At 40.3% G+C, this 20,593-nt stretch overlaps 1 protein-coding gene across 5 annotated transcripts in view; it reads left to right on the forward strand.

Annotated features, from left to right (window-relative positions):
* The window catches only part of CAMSAP2 (calmodulin regulated spectrin associated protein family member 2), a 171,928-nt gene that overhangs the window by 80,455 nt on the left and 70,880 nt on the right, over positions 1-20,593 (forward strand). For all 5 annotated transcript variants that reach the window (XM_077824526.1, XM_077824522.1, XM_077824523.1 and 2 more), the window contains exons 3-4: positions 8,682-8,843; positions 10,464-10,547. In XM_077824526.1, the coding sequence (XP_077680652.1) occupies positions 8,682-8,843; positions 10,464-10,547 (246 nt within the window). The remainder of the gene's footprint in view (positions 1-8,681; positions 8,844-10,463; positions 10,548-20,593) is intronic.

Genomic DNA, 20,593 nt, shown 5'->3' on the forward strand with positions numbered 1-20,593 from the left:
TCAGTGTTTGAAAATCCCTGCTGGAGAAACCTGGCGTGTACTTTCAGCTGTGGTTAAAAGGGACCATTTGTTGTCAGGATCCAGCCAGGAATACAGTTACTGATCAGCCAAATTCTGTTTTATAAGGGCTTTTAAAACAGGGAATGCTGTCTTGGCCTTAAATATTCAGCTGTTTCTTAAGGGGAAAAGTTCAAAATATTAATAAAAAGAACTGGTTTGTTTGTTTTGTACTTCTAACAACTGAAAAAACTTGATATTTAGAAACATTTACATTATTCAAATAATTAGTCCATGATATATTCTTGTCACATTTGTTTTAAGAATGACAACAGCACATGTGAATAATCTGTTTTCTAAAGAAACATTTTAATGTTATTTACTCTTGATAGCATGTATACTATAGTATGTGTGACATAGGTGAGTAAAGTGGGACTTGAAAGAGAGATTAAAATAATAAATGGTATAGTAAAGGTCAGTCTGGGCTCCTGTTTACCCTTTCTGATAACATAAATGATGAGCGAACAGCCAATAACAAGGAAACACAAAATATGTAAAATGATAAAAGGAAATACATTTTTATGTAATGCATAATTTAATGTGAGGAACTCCTTGCCATAAGATATGACTGAGGCAAAGTGCTCAATTAAAATTAAAAGGATTGTGCATTTCTATGATTAGGAGAAAATTTGCAGCTATATAAATGATCATAAAGAGGCATTTTAAAACCTTATGCTTCCAGGTATAAGCCAACCAATGGATGTCTGGGGTTAGGAAGAAATTTTCCTTTTCCATTTTTACATAATAATTTATAATGGGGGTTTCTTGCATCTTCCTGTGAAGCATCTGTTATTTGCCACTGTCAGAAAAAGAATATTGGACTAGACAAAGCACTAATCTCAGTCAGTATGACACTCATCTGTTATGTTTTGCTAGCACTTAGCTACTACAATGATAAGCACTTCATAAATTTTTATGCGTAGTTAGATTTTACATTATAAACAGTAGATGTTAAGATGTTCAGTTCATAAACGTACATTTTTAATAAAGTACCTAAACTTAAATCTACACAGCTACCGTGTTTTACAATATGAGTAACTACTGTAGTGGACTAGAAACGTTCAGAGAAGGGCAAAAATGATGATCAAGGGTATGAAAAAGCTTCCATACCTAGAGACACTAAAAAGAGTAGGGCTATTAAGCTTAGAAAAAAGAGAACTAAGGGGGGGAATATGAGAGAGGTCTATAAAATCTGAATGAGTGGAGTGGGAAAATTGAATAGAAAATACACACTACAAAACCAGGGGTCACCCAATGAAATTAGTAGGCAGCAGGTTTAATACAAACAAAAGGAAAATACTTTTTCACACAATGCACAGTTAACCTGTGGAACTCATTGCCACAAGATGTTGTGGGGGCCAAAAGTATAATGGGGTTCAAAAAAGAACTAGATAAGTTCACGGGGGATAGGTTCATCAATGACTGTTAGCCGCGACGGTCAGGGATGCAACCCATGATTGAGGTGACTCTAAACCTCTGACTGCCAGGAGGGAAAGATGGAGTGGATCACTCCAGCTGTCCCATTCTGTATGCTCCTCCTGAAGCTCTGGTACTGGCCAGTCTTGGAGACAGGATATTGGGCTCAATGGGCCATTGGTGTGACCTGGCATGGCCCTTCTTATGGTCTTAACTGTATGTGGTTGGTCTCTGGCTGCCTGGCCAGAAGAAAAGGGATTATTTCCCCTTTAATGGCTCCCTGTGTAACTGGTAGCAGAGAGAAAGTTTACCCTGACAGCCAGGGACGAGCAGGAAGCAGCTGGATGAGGTCAGAGGAGAGTACACTGCCTTTCCAACTGACTGGAGGAGTGGGAGGGTATTATACCCTGTGTAGTGCCAGAGAAGCCCTCTTTTATATGGGTTGTGCTGGTAGCATCCACCCACAAGATCCAAGTTCAGCAAGAATGGATGTTACTGAGTCATTCCAAACACACCACTACCATTTCCTGCTGACTCTTCAGAGAAAGAACAACTCAGTTGCTAAAAATTACTAGGTAAAAATGGTACCTTTTGACTTATCAGAGATGCTTCTCTGTGCGTATTCAGTCATAGCTGGTGATTTACATGACAAAACTGATTTTTTTCCCCATATTTTCCTCCTCTTAGCTCTGCAGAGCTGACACACCTGGGAGAGGTGGACATTCATTCTGCTCAGTTCCGTACATCAACAGAACTGTTTAATAAGTTGCAATTTGTTATGCTTGTAAACCCAGTGGAGGCAATAGATTGGCACAGATATAACTGAAGGCCTAATTTAACCTAAAGAGCTTTTATTACTGCTGCTGATGCATAAAAAGAAAAGAATATAGCTTGACTCTATAATCCCAGGATTAATTTTAAGGACACAACAAAAATGTTGATTTTTAAATTTTTTGTTTATAAGCAGCAAATTTTGGATTTAGCGAATCCTCTAGGATTACATAAGATCTAAGTTACACATCTGGTTTTGGTTACTTGCAGCTTTTTAAAAGTTATCCTTATGGGTGAAAATTGCTATGCTTTTTATCAACCCAAAAATGACTCCTTATGGGAAAGTTGGTTTCACTGTGTCTACAATACAAAGTTTGGTCGATTTAACTTATGTTGGCGTACAGCCATGGACTTCTGTATGCCACTCAGGCACATGCACTCTTTGGTGCTTGAATTGGTGCTGTGCGTCTTCACCACAAGTTGTTGCATTTATAAGAAAATGCGGTGAAGCATGGATAGGTATCACAGCATGCCCCACACTGCTGTCCAGTGCAAAGCCCTTGTGGGGCATTTTTTGAGTGCTTTGTAGGATACCAGCAATTTGTCCAGGGATTTCTGGGAACTAAGTGTCGAGTTCCATAGTGCTTATTCCACCCCATAATTTTAATGTAATTAAAAAAATTCCCCACGGTCCTGCATACCACTTTTCAGTTGCCAGCATCTCTCTGGCAGAAGCATGGACCCTGCACGGCTTAGTGCAATTCTCATTACTAATGCAGAATGCACAATTTTAATTGTATTCCCAGTGCTGGCTTTAAAAGTAAACTGAGGAATCAGAAGTCCATTTCTTTGTTCTCTAAGCATGGGTGCCATTTTTAAATAGAGAAGAAAGGTTGGGGGAGAAGGGGAGGATTCAGACACCGAAAAGGGAAACAATCATACAAATAGGGAATAAATTAATCTATAAATTAACCTGAGCTCCTTTCCCCTTCATCTGTGCTTGCCTGGGACATAGAGCAGCTACAAAAGAGATCTTACAGCAGCCCAGCTGTGCTGCTGTAAGCTCGCTAGTGTAGATATGTCCTAATTAACACTTACAGAGTTAGGTTGATGTGAGCTTTCTTACGTTGACCTAACCCTGTAGTGTAGACCAGGGCTAAGTCAAAACAAGTTGATTTAGGTCAACAAAACTTAGTAGTGTAGACCAACCTCATTCTTGTAGGAAACTGAGAAGTTGATAGACTTGGTTTCTCAGGATCTTAAGGAGATGATGGTGGTTATTTTTTGTTAAGCAATTAACCTTTTTGGGAATCCAGTTTTGGGTTAAAAGAAAAGAATATTTGCTGTTTGCTTTCAAGAAATTGAATACATTTGTATTTGATAGCTAATGTAACAGAAAAATGTTGCAATGTGGATTATTGTCAGTGTAAGTAAAGGATGTTATTAATCTTGGACTTGGTATTGCATGGTATTCTCTGTAGATCAACCCTTCTATTTCTGTTTCCCTTAATTTGTTTATTAATGAGCTGTCAATTGCTTACTATATTAGAAACACTGAAAATATGAGACAGATAAATAATTTTAATTGAGGGAACTGTAAATTTCTGTTGAGAACTCAACCAAATTACAGGTCAGAAAACAACCTGAATTAAATCTGTGTGCATGTGTTTCTTAAAACTATACATAAAATGTAACTGAATTATTAGAAGCCTAAATTTATTACTGATGGTAATTTTGTGCAGTTAAAAACAAATAAATGATCAACATAGTCAGGGCATTTTATTTAATTTTGCTGTACTTTGCTAAACTGCATGGAGCAGAACAGGCAGGGAGGGTGCTTATGAGCAGCTTGAAACTGAAGGTAGGAAAGGGCTGGGAAACATTAGCACTTCCCTCCTTTAGCTGATGGACCTGCTTTGACTTGTCAGGACAGAGCCCTAGTGTTGAATACAGAGTATGCTGAAGCTGGCATTCCTCCTGCAGAGTCTGGTGAGTCTCCATCTCTTCACACAACAGCCAGCCCAAAGACTGGATCATCCAGTACGTGTGGGCTGGAGATTGAGATAGTTCACCAGCTGGTATCTGAGGAAGTTGGGAACAACTAGGTTTTACAGGAAAAATGCCCAGCTGCAGCAGCAAGATGGTTTGATAGCCATAACAGGTCTATTAAAAGAACAATAGTTAAGGCTAGGATTATGTCACGGAGGTCGTGGAAGTCACTGTCAGCAATGCAGGACCCCGCAGCAGCCCAGCCTCTGCGGGGAGGTGTGGGTAGGGGACCCCCCCCCACAACTGACCGGTCGCCACCAGCAGCGGTGACCCCTGAGCTGCCCAGCCACCACCGCTGCTCAGCTACCACGAGCAGGCAGAGCCCCCCTGCAACTCCCAGCTGCTGGCATGAGAGGGATCCCAGAGCTGCTCAGTGGCTGCAGGCGAGGATACTCCCCCACCCCTCCCACCCCAGTTCCCAGCTGCCAGGGCAGCAGAGGGACTCCGGAGCTGCTCAGTGGCTGCGGGCGGGGGTCCCCCTGCAGCTCCCCAGCCTCTGCTGTGGGCAGGGGTCCCCCCGCAGATTCCCTGCCACTGCAGGTGGCTGGGGTCCCCCTTGCAGCTTCCAGCCGCACAGGGCAGCAGGGGGACCCCTCGCACCCACTGGGCAATGGGGTGCCTGCAGCTCTCAGCGGCTGCAGGGGCGGACAGGGTGCTGGACCCGCCTCCCTCCCCATTTTGTCAGAGATGTTTTTAGTAAAAGTCAGGGACAGGTCTCAGCTTCCATGATTTTTTGTTTATTGCCTGTGACCTGTCCCTGACTTTTTCTGAAAATATCCATGACAACAAAATCATAGCCTTAACAATAGTAAAACAGCTTTTGCTCCCTGCAGAGCTCAACTGCTTCTTGGATCTTTGCTTGGATTCCTTTCCTCCCTGTAGTGCATGTTGACCCTCAGCTCTGGCTCTCAGCTGACCCCTGCCCCTCCATCCCCTAGGCAAACACTCTAGAAACCTTTGCATCAGGGACTGTCACCTTATATGTTTATGCATCTTGTCAGCTGGTCATGCGTGAACCCGATTAGACCCCGGGGTTTCTTGTGACTGGCTGATGTGATGTTAAATATGAATAATCCCTGTCTATACTGAAGGCAAAGTTGTATTTTAATATCTTGTTTAACATTACTCCTTAAGATTGTGTTCTAACTCAATGTAATTTTTAAGTCTTTGGGGTTGGTGGGGCTGATGGACGTTCCTCCTGCCTCCAGTCTTGGAGGAGACACCAAGGAGGAGCCACTGTGTGCCATTCCCCTAAATCCCAGAGCTGGCACAAAATCTTCAGAAGTAGAGCTGCTGTCCTTACCCCAGCTGGTGAAACCGAAGCGAGGCTGGCATACTGACCCAGCAGGGCACAAGTTCAGCCTTTTATAGGCACAGCCCAGTGAAGCCCCACTCACCAGTGATTAGTAATAACAGACTTTTCCAGCACAGGACTCTCAGTAATATAAATTCATCTTGCTGAGGTTGGGGTTATGGCTGTGTGTTTGGGTATGATTTTGAGCGGCTGGGCATGTACATCGGTGGTGGTTGTATACTGGAAGTGAAGTGCATTTTGGATGTGAGAAATGAATATTTCTCTTTCCCAGCCATGACTATGGCTCTACCAAATTCACGGCCATGAAGAATGTGTCACAGACCGTGAAATCTGGTCTTTTGTGTGCTTCTACCCTATACTACACAGATGTCACCGGGGAGACCAGCATTTCTCAAACTGGGGGTCCTGACCCAAAAGGGAGTTGTGGGGGTTGCAAGGTTATTTTCAGGGGGTCATGGTATTGCCCTCCTTACTTCTGTGCTGCCTTCAGAGCTGGGCAGCTGGAGAGTGGTGGCTGCTGACTGAGAGCCCAGCTCTGCAGGCAGCAGCACAGAAGTAAGGGTGGCAATACCATACCAGGCCATCCTTACTTCTGTGCTGCTGCATGCAGCAGCCCTGCCTTCACAGCCGGACTCCCAGCCAGCAGCTGCTGCTCTCTGGCCACCCAGCTCTGAAGGTAGCGCTGCTAGCAGCAGCAGCACAGAAGTAAGGGTAGCGATACTGCGATTCCCCCACGACTCCTTTTTGGGTCAGAACCCCTACAACTACAACACTCTGAAATTTTACATTTAAATATCTGAAATAATGAAATTTAGAACTTTTAAAATCCTGTGACCATGAAATTTACTAAAATGGACTGTGAATTTGGTAGGGCCCTAGCCATGACATTTGAGGGATAAAGCATGTGACTGTAGTTGGTCTGGATATTAATATTTTAATAACATGAATTTCTAGATTTGTAGTGTTTGCATTGAAAAGAAATATTCTTCTGTCACTATTACTGTAAACGCATAATGCTTTTGGTGTGAAAATAATATACATGTTCATCTGAGGAAGTAGGCAGTACATGAGGAGAGAACAGCACAATGCAAACTTATTCATCATTCTCATATTACAGATGGTAATAAGATGTGGAATGATTTACATATGCTACTCTAACTATAGCTCTTAAATATTACATAGTATCTTTCTCTGTGGCTTGTTATTCATCAGTGTTGCCAAGATATTAACTGCTGTGCTTCATGAAATGTTTGTATGAATGCTGCACTGTAGAACTGAGTTACAGTGGTAACAGTACCGAGTGCTCAGAATCTTCATTTTCATCCTGAGATATTACTTTAAAATACGATTGTAAACTGGTGGATCAGCTCCCCAGCCTGGGACAAACAGACACATTTGTAGCCCTTTCCCCAGGGCTCAGTTTATTCTCCAGCACAAAACAAAAGCATCAGCTCTGCTCTTGACTGAGGCTATGGGGCCACTTCTGGCCTCTGGTAACTGAAGACTCTGGACCCCCTAGCCTAGCGGGGGGAAGGGTGATCTGGAGGGCCTGCTTGCCCTCTTGCAGCCTTCTGCTGCAGCCACAAGAGAGTTTGCTTTCGGCACACTCCTGGTTCCCGGCCCCCTTATGGAGTTGGGATCTTGATTTATATCCTCCAGCTGGGAATCTGACCCAATAACTAGGTGCTGCTCAGTTAGGCCTGGGTGCATAATTCCCAGCACCTTCCTGCTGGTGTTCCACCACAGAAAAAGGCTCTTTGTTGTCTGCCACCCCTGCCCATCTAGGAAAGGTCTCGTTAGCAACCCTAATCTACAGACTTGGGCTATCAGAGCTCATGCTAGCACTCTAAAAATAGCTGTGTAGACAGCATTTTGTAGTTATGGCATGGGCTAAAGCTCTGACTTGGAAGCCGCAGGAGGGGTGTGGGCTTCAGATCCCCATGGTATTTTTAATAAAATTTACCATACATCATACAAAATCTAACATACCGTAATGTGCCTGCAAAAAGATTATCATTTGGAACTTATTCCAGTTTGTGAGAAATGTCAGTTCTAATTCTAGAAAACGATTACAGTCTTTTTACAACAAAAGGCATAAATTAATCTGTTTTATTATGAGCGCTGTTGCCACCAACTCCCAGAACTCCCACATTAATCAAAAGAGTCAGATGAAAATCTCTGCAGTTTTCTTGTTTGTTTGCATGTTTGTTTGTTTTTTCGTTTTTTTGTTGTTTTTTTAATAGTTACTGATAATGAAACTGCCACTCTCTCAACTTGTAGCCCATAAAGTGAGGAGAAATTGATCCCTTCCATATTAACACAGAAGGCTATCTTTTAGTTTATGCCCACATATGTTCAAGTTTAAGCCTAGTTGTAACCTATGTAATGATATTTCTACTATAATTTTATTCTGACATCTTGAATCTTTTCTCTCACAGTGCACTAGGTTATAGTGAAAGGTTTATTTTAATTGTGTATTTTTGATATTCTAAACACATTTTAACATATACAAAAATAGAATTTCCATTTCTAAATTATATCTTGGAGGTAATCAAAGTGAGTTTATTGTCCAGCTCTACCCTTTTCCAGTACAGATAAAATTGGTTAACAGATTTTTTACTTATGGGTATTTATTTTATTAAGGATATAACGAACTTTAAAATGATTGCATGTATAATTGTGGTGACATTAAAACTTAGTGAGGATTCCTATATTTTTTTCATTGCTTTTACATCTTACCTCACATTCATATTTTTTGTTGTTGTTGTTGCTATGTTCATTATCTGGTTGTACAGATCATTTACTTTTTAAAAAGCATATTTTTTCAAGCATATGTCCTTGTGCTTTGTGTTGTCCTTGTTAAAACTGTTATGCATGTTTCCAGCATTATCCTTTGGCCTAAAGCTGGCAGTCAGTTATCAGGCTTCCTGTGGAGGTTAGTTTTTTTGGTGGTTTTGTAGGTGCATATACATCTAGTAGAAATATAATGAAAAATAGAGAAAGAATACAGTGTTTAATTTTGTAAAATAAACAAATGGTCTCTTATAAAATAACTTTAACTTTTTTCTTGTAGAGTGCTCATTTGGCCATGATTGATACCCTGATGATGGCATATACTGTAGAGATGGTCAGTGTTGAAAAAGTGATTGCATGTGCTCAGCAGTATTCTGCCTTCTTCCAAGCCACAGACCTGCCCTATGAGATTGAGGATGCTGTCATGTACTGGATAAATAAGGTAAGAACAAAGCAAATGTATGCTCAGATTGAAAAGACAATCAACATGATTCAGCAGCCATGAATGGAAATTATATGTATTCCAGACTTCATCTAAGATAACATGTTCATTGTCCTTTAAGCAAGGATAAGAAAAAAGTAAGTTTTCATAATCAATTAAAACATGTTATTGAAATCAAAATTTTGACTGCAGTGTATAGTATGAAGAAAAGAAAAGAATGTAAGAGAGAGATGAAACCTGACCAGTTACTGATGAATTTTGATGATGTGATAAAGTTGTTGATAAATCATTTTGCAGAACCTATAGATGTCCTTGTCTTTCTCTAGTGTAACGAAACTCAGTTTGAAACTGGGGTCTCTGCTGTACCTAAGCATATCTTGAGTATGAGATTTTCAACCTGTTTACTTATTACATAATAAACAAAATGTACAGATATAATAGTAGCCTACTGTAATAAAATGTACCTATCAGCATCCAGCATATTCAGAAACAGATCACACACCATTGCCAGATCTGCTGGTACAGGTGGACCCAGATTTCTGTTTCAGTTTTGTCTGATGTGAAGTAAACATTTCTTCATGTTTTCGGTGAGTCCTATGATGATGATAATTTAGAGGCCCCTGAAAAATTATTTTTCCCTTCCATATTGATCATAGCTGGGGCATATCACAGGTTCCTCCTCAGCATGTTTAACTGGAAACCTCAACCCAGCATTCCCTAAATCAGGGATTCCCAAACTTTTTACTAAGGAGCCCCACCAACTGCATTTTGTCTTTTTCTGCAACCCACCCAGGGTCCAAAATTGTGGGAAAGGTCAAAATCATAGGCCAGCATCCTTCTCCTTGCCTCACTGAGGGGGCACAGACCAACCACAGCAGCGCCCTCCACCCTGGCATCTCGACCCTAATGCCAGCCAGCTGCAGGAGAGAGACCCGGGGGGGAGGGGGTGTGGAGGGGAAGAGGGAATGGGACAGGGAGGAATGGAAAGTGAGCCTGCCTTACACTCGTGCTGCTGCAGCAGCTCCTGTCCTGTGGGTTTGGGCCCAGCTCCCCTCCCTGGGTGTCGCAATGTGGTGCATGGGATCATAGCACCACTTAGGGTTGGCCTGGTTGCTCCTCTGCCAGGTTGTAATATTCAGAGCACAGAAAGCCAGGCTCAGTCCAGTGGAACAGGAGCCACTACTGCAGGGTGAGTGTGGGTGGGGCAGGCTCACTCTCCAGCACACGCACACGTGCACAAATGCCCTTTGGGGCCTCCCCTCTACACTGGGTCCACAACCCACTGAGAATCTTCCCTTGACTCAGTGGTGGGTTGGGACTCACCAATTGGGGAACAGAGGCCTAATTCTCTCCATAAACATACACTGATTCTAGGACAGAGCACCACCATCTTAGGAGTTTGGGGCAGATGAGGCTGGGGGGAAGTGGGGCTGGATAAAGTTACACCCTGAATCTCGAGCCTTGCAGCCAGGTGGTCCAATTTAGTGTCTTTGATTTGGGCCGTAGGTTGGCTTCAACAGACCCTGATCGTACTGACTATCACGTTTCAGTTGTAAACCCAGTCAGAGGACTGCTTCTTTTAAAAACAGAATAGGTCATTTGAAAAATTTGTCTCTTTAGGTAAATGAACATTTGAAAGACATTATGGAACAGGAACAAAAACTAAAGGAGCATCCTAGTGTAGAAACTCCAGGAGGTCAAAAGGTAGGTATACAAGTTTAAATATTTAACTGTGAGGATACTCATACATATGTGAACAAGACTTACTTCTGTATAACATGTAAAGTTACATTGTAAATTCTTTATTAAATCTAGCCGACACTACAGTTGAATTGAGCACTCTAATGGTGCTCAGTACCGAACACCAAATGTTTCTGGGGATTCCTGGTGATCTTAGGAGCATTTTATTTTTTAACAAGACAAACAAGCACATATGAACACTGCTGTAGTCTTGATATGTCTGCTGAGACCAGGGTGTAGAGTATGTTAAAGTAAGAAAGAAGGCTTTTAGTTCAAAATTGCAACAAGCTATGAAAGTTTCACTTCTTCAGTTAAATCATTTTAAAAATGAGTTTTATACTTTGCATTCCCTGTTGTCCTTTTTGCCAAAGCAAAGTTTGACAATGTGGAAAGATCTTTGTGGCAATATATATATATGACACATTAGTCCTAAGAACAGTATATAATAAATACTACGTAAAAAAAAAAAAAAAGGCTACAAACAGATCTAACTCTTAAAAAGTAACATACATTTTTAGAAGTTCTTTTTGGCTTAGCTTTTAGATGTCACCCTTTTATTACATAGGTTTTTTTGAAAGATTCAAATAGTGTGGAATAGCAAGAAGCATCACTTTGGTTACAGTCCATAATAATGGTTGGTTACTAGCCTAAACATGAATACAGTCAAATACATGGTATTCTATACTTTTTTCTGTCAGGAGTTTTCCCTGATGTTCCTGGCACTGACTCAGTTAAAAAGCATCTTAGTCAAACTCATGATACAAAGGAAGGATTATGTGGGATTCCCGAGTCTGGAAGCTGGTTTGGGAGCTTGCTTCTGAATGACACAATTCACCCTGTGGAGAAATGCTTATTATTGAGGGAAGGATTCTTCTTATTCCTAGACTTGCTTTGATATTGATGTAAAAGAGGCTAGTATAGATACCATACAACTCCAACCCTACTTTCCTCCCCATTCTCTTTTAATGTAAGGGGTAATTTTCCTTCCCACCCTGTTCTGAAGGAGTCATAAGGATGCCTAGCTGTGTGAATTATTTGGTTTTAAAAAAATTGAAAATGTGCTTTTAAAAATAGTAAAATTAAATTAGTGTTTAGCACAGAAAGTTTTCTGGCATATGAGAGAAGGGCTCTTGTTTATTTTTTCATTCAAATAATGTAAGATATGTCAGGTAGAGAAATTCTTTGACATTTTCATGCTTTAAAAGGGTGGTGTTGTTGATGAGGTCAAAAATAATTCTAACTGCCCCTCACTTTTATCAATATCTGCAAATAAGGCCCTATCCCAGGAACAGCTTAAATTTATAGCAATAGCAATAAAACAGTGAAATAATAAAGGATTAATTTCTAACATCTACAAAATACTGATTGAAATTGACATACAGGAATGTATAAGTTTTATGAGCAAATGGATTAAAGATATTAATAGGAAATAGCATAGGAAAAATGGCTGAAAATGTAGTAGAAAGGTCAGTCATCTCGTATTTGTATTACCAATATGGAAAACTGCTTAAGATTCTTAGCAGTGGTATGCACTTAGCTAACTGAAATGCAATATTTTCAAAGTAGGAACAGCATGCTGGAGGGAATATGGAGTAAAAGGAACTTTTTATCAACATATAATCATTGTGCCCATATTCATAGCTTCTGGTCCAAAATTAGAGAACAATTATGGCTAATTACTAAAAATAATATAACTTAACAATGATATTAGGCCTCCCTGAAAGAGAGACCTCTTACAACTGAGAGATCTCTTACAACAGTAAAAGTAGCCTGGTAGCATATCTGATCTTGACTTAAATTATTCCCCTGCTTTCTTTGCATAGTGCTCTAGAGCAGGGGTCGGCAACCTTTCAGAAGTGCTGTGCTGCGTCTTCATTTATTCACTCTAATTTAAGGTTTCGCATGCCAGTAATAGATTTTAACGTTTTTAGAAGGTCTCTTTCTATAAGTCTATAATATATAACTAAACTATTGTTGTATGTAAAGTAAATAAGGTTTTCAAAACATTTAAGAAGTTTCATTTAAAATTAAATTACAATGCAGAGCCCCCCGGACTGGTGGCCAGGACCCGGGCAGTGTGAGTGCCACTGAAATTCAGCTCGCGTGCCACCTTTGGCACGCGTGCCATAGGTTGCCTACCCCTGCTCTAGAGTATGGGATGTCCTTGCCATAGAAAAGCTCACTCATCAGATTGAGTTAAAACAAGCTGAATATTTGTATATATTGTTGTCTTCCATTATAGTCACAAAAAGGAAATTAAATAGCAGGAAGGACTGCATGACTTAAGCTTTCTTGAAATACTGAGGGGGGTCAATGTGGTTGAGATTTTTTAAATAATGAATAGACTAAAAGATGTATAGAAACAGAAATTTGTCTTACCAGGAGAAATATTTGATGTTATTGTTAACTATTTAAAGATTACTGTTGTCTGCAGATTTGATCATATAAATGTGCATGGTGGAAATAATATTTTGTATAAAATATTTTATATTTATTTATAAATTTATATTTATTTTATATTTTATTTATTTATATTTATTTATTTTATTTATTATTATTATTTACATTGTGATAGCATTCAGGGACCCAATGATGGATCTGGGCCCCATTGTGGTAGGCACTGTACAAAAAAATAACAAACAGTCACATGCGTCAAAACTCTTTACCAATTGTCATATACTTCATTGGGGAAGGGGAAGGTTTTGTAACTAAGGCCTTGTCTACGCTGGAATTTTAGACACCATTGAACCAGCGCAGGCGTAACATGATTTATTTTGGTATAAATTGTAAGTGTAAATGTAAGTGTAAAAGTGTAAATGCCTTTATGTTAGGTGTTTACATCAGTGCAGGCAAGCTCTATGGCTCCAGCATACTCCTGGATATTTTTTTAACCTTTTAGAGATTGCTGGGGGACACTGCAACACTTGTTGTACTAAAGTGCTATCCTTCACGCTTAAAGGCATGAAGAGAAATGACAGTAAAATTATATGGAAAATGAGTTTAAAATATTAATTACATGTTAAAGCCTCAATTTGTTATGAAAAATTAAATCAGCTTCTGGAAAAATAAACCTTGCACCTAAATATGAGAGTTTTAGCACAGATTACACAGATAAATCTACCCACAATACATTGCTTGAACGCTAACATAGATTCACAGAACAAACCTCACAAATTAGATTTTCATAAATGTTTAAATACATGATCTTCCAAATGTGTTGCATGAGACCCATAAATCCGTTTATGGAAGAACTAAAGCTTTTTCACACTTTATAGAAGTGCTTTGGCAATTTTAATCATGAGGTTCAGAGCTTTATAATATTGCTTGTACCTAAAAAGTTTCACATAAAAGCATTTTACAGTGTATTTATATTCACCTGAAGTATTTCCTGAGTTTTATAATGTATAAGAGCCTGCTAGCTTCATTTATGTGTAAATCTGGGCAAAGAATTAAAAAAATTGAACAATTTATTTGAAAAAAAAATGGCATTCAACCAGCTCTATTTATGAGCAGTATCTAAAGGTTATTTTTTTACGTAAAATGCAGAAAGATAAAGTATAGTATATTTTGTACTCATTTGTATCACATTTTACCCAAGTTATCGAAACCCATTGCTTGTTACTTAAATATCGCCACCTCTTGAGCTCTCACTGATCTCCTAGACCAGTGGCCAAGCTGCCACACTTGAGTCTCTGCCATTCATTAGTCCTGTTATATCCCATTTCTACTAGAAACATACTCCTTAAATACAGTGTGTCTCACATACTGTACTGTGACTATCACTTATTACTAAAGTTAATAGCTCTCACATGTAGACACTGCTGCTGAGATTTTGAAACTCATCACAATCTCAGGTAGAAATTATATTTTCGTCACATGGAACATATTGAACAACTCTACAGAATACTAATGTGTTTTTTTTTTAGTTAATTTTTTTAAAATTGTAACTCAAGCCACCCTTTTAATCAAGTTGACTGGAATTTCCAGCAGCTTTCTATTAAGGTGCTATGATCAGCTTACCTGTTCAGTATAATGCTGCAACTATCAAATGTCTTTCAGTATTCACACACACACTTCGGTGCAGCATACTGTTTATCTTTTTCCAGGTTCTGACTCGTCATCCCTGTACTCCATTTCTTTTTTCACAGCTCAGTGCCAGTGAGATGTCATTTACAGTATATATCTTTGTTGACCCCCAACATCTAATACTGACAGCTGCACAACAGACTCAATTATTCTCCTGGGCCACTATCCTACAGCTGCTGACATACAATTGCAGCTGTTACTAGTGACTACTCTGTGTGATGTTACTTTTTTCTCTCATTTTCATTCCCTGCCTGGGAACTAAGTTACTGGTGTCAGTAGACATTGTAATTAGGTCAAACACCCAAGATTGAATTCTGCTGTTGTAATACCCTTTCTAAATAAGCAATGTTCCAAATACTTAAACAAACAAAATAAAAAATAGAAAGAACTCCACATTTACACTGAAGTTAGGCACCTAAATGTAAGTGGCATGATTTTCAGAAATGCTGACCACCCAGACTCTATTGGACTGAGAGCTCAGGATGATCACCATTTTAAAATGAGGCCACTTATTCAGTGACCTTAATTTAAGCACCTAAATTTTGAAAATGTTGGCCTTAGTGTTCATATGCAGTTCGAGCTCTATGCTTACATCTGGAGCCCATCACTACCCTCCTTTCTTGATGCTTCTTATATCCTTCAGCATGTTGCTTCCATTAGGACTTGGAAACCTAACAAAACAGGGGGTTAATATTTCCATTGTATCTCTTCTGCTTCTTTCCATCACCCTTTCCAGACTGAGGCCCTGTGCTGTAATGTGGGTTCTCTATGTGACTGGCATAGTTTGAAGTTCAAAAGTACCTTGTTCTATAGCTTTAAGCATCGTTGAAGGTTCTTCCTGTTTGTGTGGGCAGCTACTCCAGCCACATACTGCTGAGACTTCAAATTTCCTGAGGTTTTTTAAGCTGTAGCTCTCAGGGATGGGCATGATCTTGGAAACCTGTTTTTCTCTGGACCTTGAACTGGAAAAGGAGCAGGGAGCGAGAATGTTTCTATCTCCCCAATAAGCACAAATAGCTAAGCAGACCTGGGAAGAAAAGAACTTTATAAAGATTTCAAGGACCTGAAGACCTATTTTTCATTTTAGTTTCTGGCCAAACAGAAGCAAGATTGATTATGCTAGAAACAGGCAAAGTTATTCAGTAAACTTTATAATTCTCTTCTATTTCCTACTCCAATAAATTTCATTCCTGCCAGAAACAGAAGAAAACTGAGCATATAACCCTCAAACCCTGCCTGACAGTTTTACTTCAGTTCATTTAGAAATGCTACAATAAATCTTTAGAGAGCAAACAACTAAATTAGTGTTTTGTTGAAAAAAACATTAAAATGATTATTTATTATGAATTACGGTAATAATTTGATTAAGTCTGGATTAGCTAACAGATAGCCCAGACCTAACTTCTGCCTCATTCCCTAATCTAGACAAACCCAACAGTAAGCATAAATTACATATAACTGGGAGTTCTTTGAATGTAATGCCTTTGCAAATCCATGTGCATTTCCCTCATCTTTGGGTTTTATTAGATTTCAGTGAGGCGGGGAGGAACTGGACCCAGTTGGAAGGGGATGTTTTAATAAGAATGGTTGGAATGTTCAGATCCAGGGGTGGTTATGCATGTACCACCTAAAACTTAACCACTTCTAAATGGTTGTGGGATTCTCCAAATACAGAAGCCCAATCTCACACGGTGGCTTTGCAGAGGAAATACATTGAGTACTCCCACTCCTGGTACACAACCTTTCCTCCAGTAAAAAATTATTTCATATTCAGACTAAATGAAATCTGTTTCCTTGCTACAGTTACTTTCCACAGTTTAAAAAGTATGTAGAAAAGACAATGTACTGTACAGCAAAAACTATGTAAAATAACAATGAACTTTCACATATTTAGACTTTTTTACAATCTTTCAGTGAGTAAACCTTTTATAATAATGCAGCATGTCTAGATCTTTTTAAAAAGTACATAAGCATACAAAATATATACTTCCTTTGGAGTATATTTTCTGCTTCAGGATAAAACATATGAAAATTAGCTTCATCTGCACTTATAAATAACCATTCCTTAAATTTTTTAATTTGCGTAATCAAGTTAATTTACCCTTTGGTAGAACTTGCTCTGTGTATTTGCTATACTACAGTAACAATGGTGGTTCTTCGAGTGTTTGCAGACATGTATTCCACTCAGGTGTGTGTGCCCAGCGTGCCAAAGCTGGAGAACTTTTTCTATGTCAGACAGGCTGTGTCCACACTGGTGGCATATCATGGAGGATTGGCCTTCCTTTGCCTGTCTGTTCCTGACTCTCCTCTGATTCAAGAATGCTCAGCTGTAGTGCTTTCTTTGTCAGTATCCTTGGCACCAACGGGACCGGTTTTAGACCCCCTCATCGTTGTCGGCACTGTCTTCTGTGCCTTTTCCAGTGCAGGGTTGAGGTCACCCACCCTTTTGGTACTGAGAAGCGAGTAAGCGCAAGTACTACCTTCCATACCAGTGACAATTGCAGAGCACACTGCTTCTGCAGGAATGGGAATGGCTTCAACTTCAGTGCAGACATCTGCTCTGGTACTGAGTGTAAGGTCCATATCAATGCTTAAAGTACTGAGTGCTTTACCTTTCTCAGTACTGATGAGCTAAACTTCAGATGAGGCGGGATGTTTGCTGACCCCACTGGGGATGGCTATTCTGTTGCCTCTGTTGACAATTTGGAAGATTCCTCAGGGTTGGAGACATCTTCCTCCTCTCTGTTGCCTTCAAGATATCGCTTTTGAAAGACACTGAGACTTCCTGGGGATCACCATTGGTACTGATATTGTGAATGCTTTCATAGTTGAGAGAGGACTTCTTGGCCCAGTTACTACTGGCCATTTATGCCGTACCCTTACCCACAATGGCCTTGTTGGAATCCCTGGGATGTTCCACAGTCAGTTAGGTTCTCATCCATGGTGCAGTCCAGAGCAAGGTCTCCTATTCTGCTGGGAGCCTCTCCTCCTGAGCCTCTATCACTGCAGCCTCAAATGGCAGTTGCTGCAGTGGACCTGGTTCAGTCTGAATTGTTGTTACGGGCATCACAGGAGATTCCACTGGCTTTGCTTCCTTCCTCTTCTTCATTGCTAGATGACTTTGTAATGCCAGAATATTCCTCCCCTATATCTGATGATTTTAAATAATGTCAGGACCTCCTGAGGCTCATGGTTTCAGCCTTTGGTATTCAGGAGAACATTCTTAAGTTACTGTATATTCTCCTGTCCTCAGCTCCAGGGAAACTGACTCTCCCCATAAATTAAGTGATCTTGGAACCGGCAAAGACTCTGTGGAACACTCCAGCTTCCTTACCACCCACAACAAAACATACAGATAAAAGATGCTACGTGCCTATGCATGGTTTTGAGTGCACCTATTTGCATCCGGTACTTAAACTTCTTGTTGTAATGGCTGCTAATGAGACGTTAAGACAGGGAGGTATAAATTTACACAAAAGAACAACGATTTTAAAAGACTGTATGTGTTTGGGAGGAAAATGTATTCTACTTCTTCCTTACAAATGCATGTTGCCAATCAGCAGGCACTTCTATCAAAGTACGACTTTTGTAAATTGGGAAGCAATGACAAAATTAACAGATAAGTTGCCCAGAATCCTGTAGTGAAGAGTTTAAGGCTTTCATTGCAGAGGGCTGTCGAGTGGCAAAAATTACAGTTAGTTTGAGACATGGCTGATGCTTCCTCTAGAGTTATGGCCTCTGCTGTAACAATGAGAAGGACTTCATGGTTGCAGAACGCTGGTATCACTCCTGAGGTCCAACTGACAATTGAGGACCTATCCTTTGACGGTCAATCTTTATTTTCAGAGAAAACTGATGAAACATTACATTCCCTTAAAGACTCAAGGTATGTTGTGTTTGTTGGGGGGTTTTACCCCAGTGGTAAAGATCATCACTTCCCAGAGCAACTACAATAGCAGCAATAACACCCTCAGCAGTTCTTTAGTTCCAATTGTCCTGCTAGACAGTAGGACTTCTCCAGAAAAGGGCATGTGTCTCATAGAAGTAGGTCTTCTGGTCCCAATTTTAACCCATCAGCCTGTCCTTTATCTATTTTGGGCAAGCAGCCTACTCGACACTCTCCCTGAGGTTGGCATTCCAGTTCTCAAGCTTCATACCATTTCCCTTTCGTTTGGAAACTGGCTATCCCTCTTCTACAGGGTTTGGGAGTCAATAACTATGGACAAGTGGGCACTAAGCATTGTGAGACTGGGTTATGCCATTCAGTTCCAGTTTGTTCACCCTTCCCACTCAACTACTCTTTCCCTTTTCAGGGACCCTTCTCACTCATCTCTGCTCCTTCAGCATGTGCAGACTCTTCAGGCTTTGGGGGCCATAGAGGAGTTTTCACTTCAAAATCGGGGAAAGCGTTTCTACTAAGGGTACTTCCTGATCCCCAAGTCCAAGGGAGGGATGAGACCTAGCCTCAATCTCTGTGGTCTCAACAAGTACATCAAATACATGAGACTGTGCATGGGTATCCTAGGGACTATTCTCCCACTTTGAATCACAACAGCCAGTTTGCAGCCCTCAATCTTCAGGATGCTTACTTCCATGTGGCGATCTTCCCAAGGCACAGGAGGTTTCTGAGATGTGTAGTGGAGGTCAGCATTATCGGTACACTGTGCTTCCCTTTGGCTTTTCCTCCGCTCCATGGGTATTTACCAAATGCATGTAGTAGCAGCATATCTCAGAAAAAGAGGAATTCTTGTCTGCCCAAACCTGGACAATTGGTTAGTGAGAGGCAAGTCCAAAGAACAAATCCTCTGTAACACCAATTCACACAATGTCTCTTTGATCATCTGGGTCTGATTTTGAACAAAGGAAAGTTGACATTAATGCTAACTGAACAAACTGATAAATTAGGGCCCTACTAAACTCATAAATTTGAGAGTGTTTCTGCCAAACAAACAGTTTCAAGCAATTTGTCACCTGTATCTGGCACTTCAGTCCTAACCTTCAACTACAGTCTACGTGTGCTTGAAGTTCTACACCATATGGCTGCGTGCACTTATGTAGTCCAGCTATGAGATTGTGCCTTCATCCTCTTCAAACATGGTTGAAGTTGGTTTATTGCCCAAGTTGTCAGTTGTTGGACAAGCTTGTCCAAGTGCTTTCAGTGATCCTGGATTTCTTACAGTGGTGGACAGTTCTGAGCAATGTATGTTAGGGTATTCCCTTCAGTTGTTTTCCAACAACAGGATTTTAGTCACCAGTGCCTCCTCAATAGGTTGGGGAGTTCATCTAGAAACATTGAAAATTCAGGGCTTTTGGTTGAAAAGGAGACTTCCTTTCATATCAACATCCTGGAGCTTCAATCCATTTACAATTCCTGCCCAGCCTTTCAGAATCACATTGGGATGCAGCAGTTCATATACTCACCAACAACGACACTGCAATGTATTATGAGCTTAGGATGCAATAAAATTTTGGCAGTTCTGCATCAAGGAAAGCCGCTCATTTACTTGGGGTCCAGAATCACTACTCCAATCATCTCAGCAGGAATTTCTCCCAGAATCACAAGTGGTGTTAAGCAAGTGCTACTCAATAATAGAAAACTGTCCACAAGAGCTACCTATTCAACCAAGTGGAAGTGGCTTTTGATGTGATTGCTAGCCCGGGGATTCGACCAAGGCTAACCTGCATTTGGAACATTTTGAAGTATCTGCTACACCTTCAGTCCTCTGATCTGTCTCTCAGCTCCTTTACAGTCCAGTAACAGGTGATCTTGGCATTTCATCCTTTGATCCAAATGAAGTCAATTTTCTCTAATATCATGGTAGCAAGATTTCTAGGAAGAGTCATTAGTCTCCACCCACCAGTGAAAGAGCCGGTTCCCTTGTGAGACCTTAATACTGTGTACTGTGTTAACTGCTCTTATCGGG

Source organism: Eretmochelys imbricata, chromosome 8 (genome assembly GCF_965152235.1).
Source record: "Eretmochelys imbricata isolate rEreImb1 chromosome 8, rEreImb1.hap1, whole genome shotgun sequence".
NCBI classification, from domain to species: domain Eukaryota; kingdom Metazoa; phylum Chordata; order Testudines; family Cheloniidae; genus Eretmochelys; species Eretmochelys imbricata.